Here is a 16,180-nt window from a genome sequence, read left to right as displayed (position 1 = left end):
GTCATTGGTAACTGCCGGTAACTTTATCAGTTGATAGCTGCCGATGATTTTACCAAGATGCTGTCAGACAATTTTGGTGACAAGGATCAAAATGAGAAAAAAAGACTAAAGCAAATCATTTTAAACAGTGTGTCAAGGATCCAAAAATGGGGTCTAATTTTATTTTTAAATGACTGTTAAGATTAGCATTCTACACTGTATGAAACCCTAATTGAGATTTGTGATAAACATTCAAGTTAACTCCCCAAAACGCAAAAAAGTATAATGCAGCCATTTTTAACAGCATTCGGGACATAATATTACATAATATATGGATAAAACCTCCATGAACTCACGTCCTCACCTTTCAACATGTGACAAAACAAATGTTCTCACACACGTCTGAAATTCTGGGACCATGATATCCAGAAAACAAAGGTTATTTCTTAAATGCAAATTTTCAGGTATATTTGAGGACAAGTAGAGTGCGTAAAACTGCTAGAGAATAATCCAAAATTCATTGTTAAAGATGCAACTGAACCACAGACTAGAGAGCTGGTAACAGTTTTGGACGCTATGCAATGCTCCTCACGTATTGATCGAGAGCTGTATTAAACAACTCGCATCTGCAAGAAAAAGAGAAAAACACACACATCAAGTGTGCAGCAAAAACGAAAATAATAGTAATACAAATACTAATCCTGTTGAGGGTGGGAAAAGAAGACTACACCAAGTAACTGACTGGGGGAGAAGTATTTGAACCATGTAGTTAATGCATCTCTGTAGAGCTAACAGAATAACTTTCTTGGCATTTCACTAAATAGGAAAAATAGCACATATACAAAATTTGAAAAAAAATATATATCCAAGAATGATGCCTAAACCACGGGCTATGGTGTAGCATACTAATTTATACTGCAGCTTTCTTTTCTATACTAGTACAAAATTCCACTCATTTTATTTAAAATCTTTGTTAAAGACACTCACTGAACTGAACATCTGCCTTCATTAACCTATATTCATTAATAGCATAACCAATTTTCAAGATTAGTTGATTGGGGAGAAATGAAACTACATTAACCTGAATAATGGACTACTCAAACAGTTCCGGGCCCACTGTAGTGTAATTTTACAAATTGCGACTCCAGTTTATTACAAATTTACGAGGCACAAGTAGCACCAAAATACAGAAAAGTAGAAATAAACTTGAAGAGGGCCATACATTACACATGGGAGCACAAAACAGGAAGTCACGAATTGCTTGTTAAAAGGATGTGTAAATAAACATCAAATTCAAAAACAATGTAACCCAATTCATTTTTTTATATTCAACAGTAGTAAACATCGTAGAAACATCAGTTCCAGAGATAACCAAATATGCAAATAAGGGAGCATTGATCAACAGTGCTAACCAGTGGTTGCCGCAACAGACCAATCCTTAAAAGATAAACATGTAAGCTATGAGCTAGGAAAAAGGAAGGTTTATTTACCTGATAAGAGTCCCCGGAGTATAGAGTGCGTTCTTGGCAACATACTCAACATACAAGTTATAAATATACTTGAGTGTTTCACGAAGATCACCAGTTCTGGGATTAGTGATCAAAATGAACTGCACAAAAGGAAAAATATAGTGGCAAAGTCAGAATTCCATTGAGAAACATATATAAATCAAAGGAGGGTGGCACCAATGGTGTCAAAAACATACAGTGAAACAAAAATACTGGGTATCATAGACAATGCCAGTCAGGGTCTCGATAATAGCATGGAGCTATTTTAATTTTCCTAGTAAACCTCGTACTCACTGAAAAAGTAATTTTGAGAATGAAACACACTAAACTTCTCAGCCAACAATATGAAGTATTGGATGACACGTAGGAGCATAGATACATGATGGTCTCTACTAGTAGCACAGATACATGATGGAAATTATGTGCACAGCACTGGCTAATTAGTTTGACAAAGGAGTTCTCTAACAGATAGCTAATCAGGTTAAATCATTCTTAAGTCCTCCATTACCATAAACCACAATTCGGAACAGCCCAATCTTATAGCTCACAGCTCCATTTGGAATTACTGATGTTAGAGCTGTAGTAATCTACTAATTCACATGTGGGCAAAATATTAAGCAAATCATGGAACTTTTAAAAGAAACCTCTCAGCTAATTGCAGATTGAGGCAAACCTTAATCCCCGAAGGAGTTTCCATGAAACTAAGTTTGTAGGTGTTAGTACGGAAGCTATGGAAGGAACACCCTTGACCAGGAAACTGAGGAATCCCTAGATTTCCCTTCTCAGCGCTGCGCATAATCAACATGTTCAAAAATTATAAACCACAATAAAAAAAATGAAAACGAAGCTGGAAGAAATGAAGAGATAAGAACCGAGGTGATACTTAGTGGGATCCATTTTGGCAGTTAGGGATTTGAGAGAGAAAAGGAGACCGAACATGAGCTTGTGATCTTGTTGAGGGTTGAGGGTATGGAGAGGGCGGTTCCACTCCCTATAAAGCAAGCACACGCCGTTTCGATTGAATATGTACATCCTGTGGGCGTTGTTCCCGGTCGCCGTCGGCACCGGCGGTGATGGACTGATTTCTGATCCTCCAAAGAACTGCATTCTCTCTTTCTTTCTAGATTTTTTCTTTTTTCACCGGTGTTTTGTTTCAGATCTGATCTATAATAAGCGTGTGTTTGGAATTAGGACCCGTGATTATCCTTTGCGGTGTACTAAACATATGGTTAAGTTCAAAATTAAATTATTTTCAATTTGAAAAGTATTCAATTTCAAAATTTTAATAACTTGAACTATTTAAATAAGATGGATTCGGTTTTATTTTTATTTTTTTTATATATTAATGTGGCGTTTGGTTGGCATGAATCTATTGGAATTGGTGAGAATTGGAATCTAATTTCACCACTTTTCCATGTTTGATTCAAGTTTTCCAATAAAATTGAAATCCCTCGTGACTTCAACTTTCGATCAAACGAGACTCCATATGTGACTCAATAAGAATATGGTGATAGCAAGAACTGAATTGTAAAGCTAATGGCTCTATCGAGAGGGCTCGTATTGTGGTGAAAGGTTTCACACAAACCTATGGTATAACATGATTATCTCGGGACGTTTGTTCCTGTGGCCAAACTAAATTCAATTCCACATGAGTCATTCTGTCAGTTGCAGCTAACAGATCTTGGTCACTGCATCAGCTCGATGTCAAAAAAAAAAAAGGTCTTTCTTCATGTAGACCTCCATGAATAGGTTTATATCAGTGACTCCTCCACCAGGTTTTCGGGCTCAGGGGTAGGAGGGAAAGTTTTCAGGTGAAAAAAGGCGATTGATCTCAAGCATTCTCCTCAGGCTTGCTTCGAGATATGAAGTTTGGTTCTGACGAAGATAGATGGGTTTCCAGAGAAGGAATGTTGATCATTCCGAGTTCATAAAAAGGAAAGTGATATTCTCCCCAAAAGCAGTGAGCTTATGAGGTACCGATCAAATCAAATAGTAGAAAATGACGCCCTTTTTCTATTATTTGGATAAGGCCTTCCTTTTTGACGAAAACCAACCCTATAAGAAAGAAATGGGGAAACCCCCGGAACTATGCCTGTAACCCGTCGACCCAGATCTAACAAATTCGAGAGATCGAGAAGGTTGGGAACATGAAACTCTTCGGATTGGCCACTTAATATAAGAACCAATGACATAATCAAAGCGCGCATATTGGAAGGTTGGAAAGCGGACTTCGAAGCAGATAGGTCAAAAAGCAAGAGCAATTCTCCGTTTCCCCATCTAACAACTTTACTGCAGAAGTCCTTTCTACTCCTATCCCTCCGGTAGGCGAAATATTTATTTGTTGAATAATGAAAAGAGCAGTGGAGAAGCCCCCCAGAGACATAAGAACAAACTCATCTATCCTCAAGCTCCATATAAATAGAAAAAATATGATCAGGCAATCCAGTCCGAGATAGGAGATTAGAATCATATATGGCCTGAGAATCTCTAACGGTGTTATGATATTGCACAATCATCAAAACGATGTCATTTTGAAAGACTCAAATATACACAAAAATGACGTTTCGAATCTTCTTCTTTTTCCCATTGTCGCCGTTGGTCACCACGTCATTTTTTATTCCAGCCACAGTCGATCGTCGTTGATGTTGGTTGTTCGGTCCTAAAATTCATGGATCGGTTCTTCTCGACCCCTAAACCTGAATTTAATGGTTGCTTCGCTAGAAAATGTCTCAAAATTCATAAATCTCGAATGAAAACGTTTCAGCTTCCTCACTTTCAACATTCGATTCGTGGACTTTGGAGCAAATTTCGATAAAATAGAGGTTGAATTCAGACTCAAGGTGTCGAGACAAAATGACCCATAAAATTTGAGATCGAAAGGTCACCGTCTACGACGATCGACGGTGGTTGACGATGTCATTTGACTACCTTTTGTTTTTATTTTATAATTGGGTGAACAAAATAGAAGAGAGAGTTAACGACAAAGTGAGCAAAATGATTTAATTTGTAAAGTTCAGTGAGCAAAATAGAAAATTTAAAAGTACGATGAGCGAAATAAAAGAGAGAGTAAAGTTCAATAAAGAACGGTATAATTTATCATTCTATAATTCGATCTATGCTATTATTAAGTCCTTAATGGGATTACTATTAAGTCCTTAATCGGATTATTGTACATGTGTACATTGAGAGATGAGTTATGATAAATGTTATATGCGTCTTATACAATTTTACTACAATACCTTCCCAAAAATACAGTACTTGATTATTAGGAGTTCAAACCGAATAAAATTACTTCAACCAATTTTGATTCAGCTTTATTACGATTGTCAAGTTACTTGTTTGTTTATTTGGGAGCTCGTCTCTTGTTTTAACGTGCGGTTTTTTTAACTGTGTTTATTAGGTACTCTTAGATTTTTGGATAAAGTACACAAATAATCTTTTATCTAAATATATTATTTTATTTCGATTATTAAAAGGTAAAAATAATCACTCGAATATTTATTATATTCCAAACTCATATTCTTCTGTTAAAATATTAGTGGTTATCTTAATTGAACGTTAACATGACCATTACGATATGATAGTCGTTTGAAATTATAAGATTATATTACACTTAAATGGTTAAAATTTAGTTTAGAATACCGTCAATTTTTTAACAAAAAATGATGTGTTTGATACATAATAAATAGTCGGATGATCATTTTATAACTTTTAATAATTGATGACTCAACAAAAACAACACTCTATAATTGAAGGACTATTTTATAACTTTTAATAATAGATGAGCTTAATAAAGAAAGTAACCTATAGTGAAAATACCATTTGTGTACTTTACCCTAGATTTTTTATACCCAACGAGTAACAAAACCCGCATCAACAATGTAATAACCTTGTAAAAAAATATTCAAAGCTGCGGCAACATCCAGCTTTCCATCTTTCCCCTGAAAATAACCAGCGCTGGTTTCAGAGGGTAAGCTGACCTAAAGACAGAATGGAAACAAGGTTAAATTGGCTCTGTGGATTAAAAGATCCAGTATTTGCCAATCGATTCAATAGGCGAAATGTTAAAGCTTCATGCAGTACAACAATCAGAACACACTAATAAAGAATTAGAAGTATTTTCTTAGAGGCCAAAGCTTATAGGACAAGAAAATTTGGTGACCTGTGTCATTCAATATTATTAGCAACTGAAAGGTTCTAGTCCAGCTTTTATCTTAGGTTAAAGTCCAACTCCACCAGTGGTAACAGGCACAATACAAGATTAACGAACACAAAAACAAAGCAATCTCAATTCTCAAAACCTTACCGCCTTCACCAAGCTACTCCTTTATCTGTGGCTCTCCGGGGTGATTTTAGGCTCGTCCTTCTTCGAAACAGCTTCTAACGTCTTGTAAAACTCCTCCGGAAGAGGACTGGGTCGGTGTAGAGGAACGCGCTTGGGAACTGGAGCATTGTTTTCGATAACCTCGCAATCGTAGTCATCGGGAACACCCCAGGGATCCCACTCTGCGGCCCATCGTAACAGAGAACAGACATTAGGACTAAGAAAATAGCAAAATATCATAAATCTTGTTGCAATTTTCTTTCAATCAAATGCTTGCAACAAAAGGAAACTTAATTGGACACAAGAGAACAACTCATAGAATGTCAAACAACCAAGTAAGGAATTGGCGAAAATGCAATTCTCAGCATATATAAAAGACGATTAATATTAACTAAATTTATATATGTTAACCCTATGAAATAGATGCATATCCATCTCCCTAAGAATTCTCAGCTGGTACAAGTTTAATGGACCCAGATTTTATAGTAGAAAAACTGGAACAATCATTAAAACAAAGAAAACATCTGATAGAATGGCTGACCTAACGATAAGATTGAGCTTCATCAGCTCGGGAAAAGAGAGATGAAATGGTGCAAACCGATCATTTAGCCGATGAGAGTGTCGTCACGCGCTTCCTAGATTAGCTCCTCGACCTGGCCACATCCGAGGCGTTTCTCGATCATTTCCCAGTCTTCTTCCTCCTGGCAGACCTTGAGACGGTGGCGCGTGAAGCTTTCAACGGTCTTACGGTAGCCCTCGTCTTCAGGAACGGCCAGGATCTCCTTCAGGGTCTTGGTGTAAAGACCGATGAGGACTTCCCTGGCGTTGGGTACCACGTATAGTCCGACGATCCCCGTCGTCTCTTTCACCTTCGCCAACAATGGCCGCGAGATCAATCGCAGGAACACTTTTAGACTTTTACCTATTCGTTTTCCCCTCTGATTCCCTCGTTTCTTTCGGATGTCCTGCTTTGCTTTCAGGTGAGTTATATAGTGGATATATCGTGCTATAAATCTCAGCCGACTATTCCTACCACATAATCGGACGGCTTCACTCTCATCCGGGTGATTTTCGAAGTCTTGATTAGTACTTTGGGCCGAAACACGAGCACAGCCCACCATAGTATAAAGTAATATCTACAGTGCTTCTTTTTCATTAGGGTAAACTACGCATATAGTACTTAAACTATTAATTTTAGTTTGTTTTAGTATCTAAACTTTTAATTTTTTTATAAATCATACATAAGGTTTAGTTTTTGTTTCATTTTAGTACCCACCGTTAAAAACTCAACGTGTTTAGCGCCTAAACAATCAGTTTTGGTCTATTTTAGTTCCTAAAATTTTAATTTTTCTAAAAAAATAACTTTAAATTTTGAAAGAAGGTACTAAAATGAAACAAAAACTAAACTTTAAGTGTGATTTTGAAAAAATTAAAAGTTTAGGTACTAAAATGGACCAAAACTGATATTTAGTTACTAAACGCATAATTTACCCTTTTTTATTTTGTCACTACAATTTGGGACAAATAATATTCATGTTTACAATAAAAAAAATTAATTGCTCCAACTTTAGAAAATAATACATTATTTATATATTTAAAGACACTTTTAATAGTATATTTCTTTTTAACTAGTTAAATTAAAAAGATTTTAACTAGTTAAATTAAAAAGATTTTAACTAGTTAAATTAAATATAATGCATAATGCCTAAATAAGTGCCTAAATTATATCTTTTGTGCTAAATAAGTGCTTACATTTTTTGCTCACCTGGGTGTTTAACGTTACAAATGTTAGCACTTTAGATGTCGGAGTCGTCAATAGTGTTAGTTTTTACCGTTAAATGACACATGTCATAACTGGTAATTTTGAAATTTATTTTAAAAAATATTAAAAATATTATTATATTTATAAAAAAAACTCTAACTTATATTATAAAACAACCCGAAATCCCAAATCCTAACCTTAATCTGTCATCTCTGGCCATGACCATCGCCGCCGACGTAGTCTTTGCCATCATCCTAGTCATATGTCGTAGTAGTTGTCACAATTCACCGTCGGAATCGTGATTTTCATCCATTTGCGGGATTTAAAACATTGATTTGCCATCAATCGATCGTCAACCGGTGATGATTTCATAAGGGTTTTGGTCGCCGAGGGGAGGGGAGGTTGGGTGGAGCTTCTTCGACGGCAAAGGGCAGCGGTTGGCGTGGGTTTAAGGGTTGAAATGAAGGTTTTCAAAGTTTAGGGGTTATTTTAAATTTTTTGTGTTTTCTTTTTTAAAAATATATAATTCAATTTTTTAAAATTTTATATAAAAATTAAAATTATCAGTTTATGACACGTGTCACTTAACTGGAAGAACTAACAACGTAACGGCCCGGGTATTAAGCACCCGAATGGGCCAGAAAATGTAGGTACTTATTTGACATAAAATGTATAGTTTAGATACTTATTTAGGTATTAAGCCTAAAGATAATTATACGCCAAAATACGTTTGAGAATTTTTAAATTATTACGTAACAAAAACATGAATTCAACTAAGTTTGAATACACGTGTTATATATGATTAAAATATTAATATTCATAAAATAAGTTTGACCAATTTTTAGAAAACAAATAAGAAATATTTGACCATGAAACCGATCCACCTAGGCAAACTCCCTTCCGCCCCTGTGAACACACATGAAATAGAGAAGAGAATATCTTTGCTTTTTGTCCCGTGACAAAGGATCCCCCAACCGGACACGATTTCATGGTCTGAAATTAAACTCGATAATAAATACAGATTTACGATAGTAGTATTCCATAAAATATTTCAAGTACTAAATTATTTTTTATAAATTATATTAATTATTAATTGATCTAATTAAAAGTATTATAATTTTTAGCATAAATAAGAGTAATATCTAATTTATATTAAAAATAAATAGATTATTTAGAAAAACCTCGAAAGTAATGCAAATAGAATATTTTGTTTGCACGAAATTAAAGGTATAAACTAAGCTTTCTCTTCTGTATTATTAATCTTGTCGAAGCATTAAAGAGGATAACTGAGGTCAAGTTCCCGAAACTTTCGAGTATTCTTAGTTTCTCTGTTTCAAAACGAAGGGGAAAAAACTACTACCAACTTTGCAAAATAGAGGTCGAAAACCAGACTATCAGCCACGACCAGCGGTGCCTCCGGAGGCGGAGTTACCGCTGCACCAAGAAGAGAAGTTGCCACCAAAGGCCGGCCAGTTAGGTTCTAATCCACTACCAGAACTACTGCTACCACCAGCACCACCCAGGAGTTCTCCCATTCTTTCGAGAAGATCTTCATTGACATGCGAGTTGGGGATCAAAATAACATCTTCATCATCATCGATCTCTACAACAGGAGGCGTTTCAAGAGCCCTGTTTTTATCGTTTTCACCTTCTTTAACTCCATTATCGCCCGCGTTTTGCATGGTGTCGGCGGCATCTCCGTCTTCAGGAGCCGAAAGTGGCGTCGTTGGAGAGATGAAAGAGGAGGAAGAAACATTGGCGGCGGCCTTCGATAGTTTGCTTCTTCGAGTAGGCTTGCTGTGAGTGTGTTCGTCGGTGTAGGCAACAATAAAGCTGTCGGGGTCCAAACTGCTACGCTCGACGTGTTTTCTCGCCGAGCACCCTTTTGAGTTGCTGCACCTGTAGTAGTGTCTGAAGAAACCAAGATTTTATAATCACAAACCAAAAAAAAAAAAGAAGGCATTGGAGGGCACGGAAATTGATTCAACCTTGGGTTGGGGGAGCCTTTGATGGGCTTTTGTCCGTATTTACGCCATGACCATTGATCAGTAGACAGATTATCACCCGTTACATGGCATACAGTACTCGGCTGGTTCCTCCTGCAAAAACCAGAAGACAAAATGGACGGTTTGGTTTTTAAACTAACAAAGAATTGCAAAGCTTCAATCTTTTGAACAAATGATCACCTCACCTCCTTCTTAATCTTGGAACCTCCGGATGTTGAACTCTTTTTTTCGACCGCTTCGGTTGAGGTGGTCGCTGGTTCACAATTTGACCACAAGTGAAAACCGGAACTCGGCTCGTCGTAATGGTGGCCGGTTCTTGTTGTTGCTGCTGTTGAAACTGATGGTGTTGAAGTTGAACAACTCGCTTTCTAGACTTCTTCGGTCGAGGTGGACTCTGGTTTAGAAACTGATCGAAAGTGAAAACAGGAGCTAGGTTCGTCTTGACGGCGAACTGTTGTTGTTGTTGCAGCAGCAGCTGGTGTTGTAACCGATAATGTTGGCCAATGTATCCACCCTCAACGGGCCCCAAAAAGCACGGATCTCCGCCTCGATAATTGCCCACGATGGTGGGGTCAGCTTGTGTCAAAACGGGCTCCTGAGAATCTCGTAAAGAACGGTAAGAACCACTTTTACTTTGATTAGGAAATGGAAACGGGTCAGCTTCTTGCTCAACCGCCAATGAGGGCAAATAAGCCAAAGGGTCATCGTTGCAACCGCTGCTGTTCCCTTTCGAGGAAAGGTTGGTTGCTACGCTGGAGCTGGCGGTGTTCCTGGTTGACTTGCAACTCCTCACCACCGCAAAAAGATCCCATTCCGCAGCCATTTTTCCGTCGAGCGGGAAGGAAATAGAGGCCCGGAAGAGAGAGAAGGACGGCGCTGACTTTCGGTGGAAAAGAGAGGAAATCAACAGAGAGAAAAGGAAAGGGAAGGGAGCATAAGACAGTTAGAAATAGAAAGAAAAAGAGAAGAAATGGTGGTGCACTTGACTTGGTAATTGTTTATTATTTATACAGGTGAGACGACAGACAAATTTTGGGTGTTACGTTTTTATCTATCTATGGGTATCTAGTTGCTGACGTAATAATTAAGAAGTTTTCGGTGAAATAAAGTTTGGATTACCATTATTCACTAATTTTTTATTTTATTATTGACTTCAGAATATCCCTGCATATATAGAGTGTTTGAATTTGAAATTTCAGCATCAATAACCAGTTTCCATGGTAGACGAAGTGTTATGATTCTTTTAGATCTTAAGTTCGAACATCATAAATATCAGAAATTTTTAATGTCAACTGGTTGAAATATATCTTTAAATAAATAATATTTTATATTTACATCAGATTAATAAAAAAAATTAAAACCTCAAGACATGATAACAATTTCTTAAATTATCATTTGATTCGGTACGATTTGATTTATTCTCTTATATAAATAAACCAATATTCTTTTGTAACTAGTGTATTAAAATTGAGTCTTGTGGATTAAAAAATATTATTAAAGAATTTTATCTTTTGTTTAAGATGTTTTATATTATTTTTTAAAAAGTATTTAGATTAAATTTGATATGATCTAATAAGATTCGAATGAAATCTAACTACATATTTTGATACGATCTAACGGTAAGATTTGAATAAAATGTAACGTAATTCGAATAAAGAATAACTCTAATTAAATGCTCTAATACGATCAAATTGTAATATTCTATCCAACGATAATTTGAATCGAGAATAATTTCATACACATGTCCGAATACGACCTAGTTTAAAGATTCGAATATGATCTAACGGTATTAGAATAAAAATGAAATATATTAATATATTGACACTATCTAACTAAATTCGAAAAATGAATGAATTGAACTAAGAGATCGTTCAACCGAATATTTAATATTATATTTATCTGAGTTTCATATAAATATTAATTTTTTTTATAAGATTTGAGTTGAACTATATAAGATTTGAGGTTTCTGAGTTTCATTATCCCTCACCTTCGCTTTTGTTTGAGTATTTCTATTGTACGATAGTTTAATATAAAACTAAGAAAGTACATCATCAGAAATATTAATTTTTTTTATATTTTCAATAGAACGTTACTTAAAATGTTATTTTTTTCTATCAAAAATGTTAATTTCGTTATCTAAAATGAAAATTAAAAATTGAAAAATATGCGTTACATTTAATGTGTCACATATACACATATTTACTTTTTTATCATATCCAAAATTCTAAAATATACCTCCAATGGCTCACTGATTTTTAGATTTTGCATTAAATATCAAATGACTACATTATTTACCCGTAAGGATGATAATAAGGTTGAATCCATTGAATTTTTTATCTTGATTTCAGAACGAGTTACGTGGAAAATAAACTATATAAAATAAATTTCAAAATTGTTTGTCAGTATTATATTGTCTTGAAAAAACATCCATGTTTTATAATATAATACATTTATTTATAATTATTATTACAGAAAATGATTCATTTTTATTAATCAAATTAGATATATACGAAAAAAAATAATATATATATTTTTCAAAAGTAATTTTTAGTGGAACGCATTTTCAATGAAACATATCAAATTACCAATAAAATTTGGAATGACAAAGTCGAGAAAAGCCAAGGATAGACAAATTTGCTTGTATGGGACGTTGGAAAAATAATAAGCTCATATATGGTCACACGGTTGGAATGCTAAGATTACCATTGTAATAAAACATAAGACGCACTCTAATCGTTGCGCCTTTCCAAGGAGATATTGTGTTCCGGTGTCTCATCCAACGAGCACAATAAATTCACATTAAATCAACTCAAGTAATTATTTATTAAATTAGGATGTTTTAAATAATAATTTAGAGAAGATCTGATTAGATATATTTTTTATGTACATAATATTTTTATTAGTATGTGATGATTACATTGTAGTATTTGTTTAAAAAAATTAAAAATAAATAATTTTTATGTACATAATATATCATCATCAAATTGACATTTTACATGTTTTTCCGTTTAATCTTCTTGAATACTCCATTCAAATAAATTCGAAAGAAAAAATTAATTTTTTCTATAAGTTCTAACGAAAATAATTAAATTGTCAATCAAATAGTATTAAATGATAATATAAGAGAAATATTTTTAGTACAAGTGTTGATTTTTTGTTAGAATTATTTTATAATATTAATATATTGTATTTAAATAAAAAAATAAAATTATTTAACCATGTTAATATTTGAAGGTAGGGAATGAATCACGTGCATAAACGGATGGTCTTATTATTGGTCTGTAGACCTTGCACGATGAGTAGGTGTAACCCCTACTTACGGGTAAAGCCCCTTGCAACATGTGGTTGAGCCTATACGTACAATTCTGGCTCTTAACATGAGTTTTGGATGTTGATGTGAAGTGGTATTGTTTTAATTAAATTAATCGAACTGGATTAGTTTAAATTAAATGATTAATCTTTAAATTAGTCCGATTGAAGAATTATTATATTTTTTAATATTTGATTAAAAAATACTTCGGTATAAATTGATTAATTGAAAATGTTAAAATATATTATATGTATGAAGTACATATTTTAAGCTAAAAGTCATTAAAAATTAAGACTCAATTATTTATTAACCACAATAAACCTATATCAAGATCTAATTAAATTTTAACCCAAATAAAAAATACCTCTATTAAACTCATTTTAATCTAATTAAAAAATAATTATAAAAAATTCGGTTAATTTGACCACCGACTGAAATAATCAAATTATTAATATTTTAAAAAATCGATTAGAGATTAAAGAAAAAGTTTAATTAATTCAATTATTAGAAATTTGATTTTGTCGATGGCCAAATTAATCATTTGAAAGCCCCTAGATGCGGTGAGAAAAATTGTAGGGTTTCATACGATTGTCTCGACTGCAAGGATGAAGCTTTGTTGCTCGACCCTGTAAAATTTTTATATATTCAAAAGATGTTGGTCTAATAGTGTTTTAACGTATGTAAAAGTAAGTATTCATATTTAAAAATACGATAGGTTAAATATTTAATCAAGTAGGGGAATAAATAAAGAAGTCTGATTTAATGTTCTCAAATTTTTTTTGTCTAATAATAATTTACATCATTGTAAGTTTAAATATTAGACAAATTAAATATTACCTTATGAATTTTGAGTTTAAATATTTAATAAATCACTATATTTTTTTAAAAAATTTAATATTTTAATCTTTATCAATATTTAATCGTAGTTTTGTCCACCTCGACTGCAACTCGAACCGAGCTTTGGTGCCTCTAGCGCATGATGGTCTAAACTCTAAAGTGCTCATGCTCTGTTGCCCGGTCTAGAGTTTGAATCCAAGACCTGGTTCTAGCATGCACGTACGACAAAACTATTACTCGAAAAGAGTGGAATGGCATATATTGTGACATAATATTATGACACGGTTTTGGCAGGAAGCCCTTTAAATTGTATGCAACCCATCCCACTAGCACCGTATTTTCTAAAAATACCGTTTTCATAGTTTATCGATTTATTATTATTATTTATTAAGTTTAGAATTATTATAAATTAATATATATTTTAAATACTCTCAATTCTCCACCATTTGATAATAAACACTCAATTACTTTGCTACAGTCGTTAGTGCTCGAACTCGTGACTTCTACGAACAACAACGATTCCTTTAACCACTTAAGTAAGTTGGCTCGTGTTTGTCTATTTATTATTTTGAATTTAGATATCATCAAGAGTTAAAATTTTAAGATTATAAATGAATTAAATCAAATTTAAAGACTTATCTTATAATACATATTTACAATAGATTACAAAATATTTTTACTTAATACTCATAAATTTGATTAACATTAAATTTATCATCTTACCCTTTTTGGAACCCTACTTGTTCTTACCTTTTCAAGCAAGGCAACAATGTCGCCACGTGTTTTCTTTCTTCTTCCACCTGTATAGGATTACACGACTATGATTTCATAGTTTATTGGTCAGTTTATCATCTAACATCTGGGCAAATGGTTTACCTTATAATTGCTTTGGTGGGTTCAAGAACCGATAATTTGCTTCACTATCTGTATGGTACAATAATGTCTGTGACTTCTGCTTTCCTCTTATTAGCCACTATGCTGTGGAAAATTAAAGGGTAAACTACGTATTTAGCATATAAACTATTAGTTTTGATATATTTTAGTATTTAAACTTTTATTTTTTTTCAAAAATCGTACTTAATGTTTAGTTTTAATTTCATTTTAGTATCTCCGCTATTAAAAATGTAACGTGTTTAGTACTTAAACTATTAGTTTTGACCCGTTTTAGTACTAAAACTTTTATTTTTTTCAAAATTTAATGTTAAATTTTGAACAACAATACTAAAATAAAACATAAATCAAACTTTAGGTATGATTTTGAAAAATTAAAAGTTTATGTACTAAAACGGATCAAACTTTGGGTTAAAATGGTGAGAATGTCATTACCTTCAAATTATTAGGTAATGAACAATTCCCACCACTTTAAACATAAATACCCCTGAAATAATATTTTTTTTCATATGAATTCTTCTTAATTATTATTCTTCGAGCTTTACTCAAAACTATAAACTTAATAATAATACTATACAAATAGTTTAATTTAATAAAATGTTAATAAATTTAAGTATGAATTAATCAACTCTTTGAAGTCGCATTTGCCTGATTTCATAGGCCTTTCTAGACGTTTTAAGATGATTGGAAAAATACATGGATGTCAAATATATGATGATTATGCACACCATCCAACCGAAGTATATTGTGTCCTTCAAGCACAACGATAGAGATTCCCATCGAAGAGACTGGTAGCGGTGTTCCATCCTCATACATACAGGCATTTACTTGAACAAAACATGAATGGTGAATATCCTTTTTTTTTACCATTTAGAAGACTGAATTTTGGTCGGTTTTGCAGTCGTCTAGCAGCATTCGAGGACGACTTCGCTGTTGCATTAAGTTATGCAGATCATGTTGTGAACATCACGATTCATTATGCCAGGTTTTGTCCGTCCGAGAAACAGGTCCTTGGAATGTTTGTGGAAAGGATTTAGCTACCTTCATAGTCGGTCCTACATCCGAATACATTCCAGCTCTGGTAGTACAAAACTTTTACATTCCAGCTACACTCGTCTGAAAATTGAGTTCTAATTGTTAGTCTTATCTAAATTTGTTTTTAAAAGTTCCGATTCTTAGCTCCCTGGCTGTTTACAGGACGATGTGGTCGATAAACTAGCACTCGAGATATGCAAGGACCCTTCGTTATCTTGACCCTCGGAGGAGTTAAATCGATCCCTACGTTGATTGGTTTTAAATGAAAAATTAATCCGAATTTAGACGCACTTTTACTTTACAAATAAATCAGGTACTATGAATACAGTTGGCCCTAAATTGCTGCATGAATTGCAAAAGAGACTGTGCAAAGCAGAATCTAAAGCAGAAGCGGCCATCCTGGCATTGCATCATGAGTCTTGAGCTCTGGATGGAAAAAAGGTGAACTCCAAAGCCTATGGTTTTCATGTAAAAGAGGATTGCTTTATCTGCAACTACTGATTTGAAGTATGAATGTTTTGGTCCTGG

At 33.9% G+C, this 16,180-nt stretch overlaps 2 protein-coding genes and 2 long non-coding RNA genes across 4 annotated transcripts; 1 reads left to right on the top strand and 3 right to left on the bottom strand.

Moving 5' to 3' along the window:
- Window positions 1-289: 289 nt before the first annotated feature.
- Window positions 290-2,676, bottom strand: LOC120200109 (trafficking protein particle complex subunit 1-like). The gene is made up of 5 exons (XM_039201021.1): window positions 2,371-2,676; window positions 2,161-2,275; window positions 1,470-1,588; window positions 515-605; window positions 290-384 (listed from the first exon to the last, which is right to left on the bottom strand). Exons 1-4 carry the CDS (start codon window positions 2,592-2,594, stop codon window positions 554-556), a joined length of 510 nt encoding a protein of 169 aa, XP_039056952.1. The 5' UTR covers window positions 2,595-2,676; the 3' UTR covers window positions 290-384; window positions 515-553.
- A 2,600-nt stretch (window positions 2,677-5,276) lies between these two features.
- LOC120200020 lies at window positions 5,277-6,753 on the bottom strand. The gene is made up of 3 exons (XR_005523508.1): window positions 6,353-6,753; window positions 5,794-5,993; window positions 5,277-5,467 (listed from the first exon to the last, which is right to left on the bottom strand). It is a non-coding gene; the product is annotated as an uncharacterized LOC120200020 (long non-coding RNA).
- A 2,214-nt stretch (window positions 6,754-8,967) lies between these two features.
- Window positions 8,968-10,402, bottom strand: LOC120200052 (probable WRKY transcription factor 27). The gene is made up of 3 exons (XM_039200991.1): window positions 9,765-10,402; window positions 9,562-9,672; window positions 8,968-9,484 (listed from the first exon to the last, which is right to left on the bottom strand). The coding sequence occupies exons 1-3, from the start codon at window positions 10,400-10,402 to the stop codon at window positions 8,968-8,970; spliced, it is 1,266 nt and encodes a 421-aa protein (XP_039056922.1).
- A 4,843-nt stretch (window positions 10,403-15,245) lies between these two features.
- Window positions 15,246-15,860, top strand: LOC120200108. Its single transcript, XR_005523515.1, has 3 exons — window positions 15,246-15,463; window positions 15,603-15,698; window positions 15,815-15,860. It is a non-coding gene; the product is annotated as an uncharacterized LOC120200108 (long non-coding RNA).
- The last annotated feature ends 320 nt before the right edge of the window (window positions 15,861-16,180 follow it).

Source organism: Hibiscus syriacus, unplaced genomic scaffold (genome assembly GCF_006381635.1).
Source record: "Hibiscus syriacus cultivar Baekdansim isolate YM2019G1 unplaced genomic scaffold, ASM638163v2 tig00005929_pilon, whole genome shotgun sequence".
NCBI classification, from domain to species: domain Eukaryota; kingdom Viridiplantae; phylum Streptophyta; class Magnoliopsida; order Malvales; family Malvaceae; genus Hibiscus; species Hibiscus syriacus.
The sequence above is the reverse complement of the archived record's forward strand: the minus strand, read 5'-3'. Positions and strand labels throughout refer to the sequence as shown.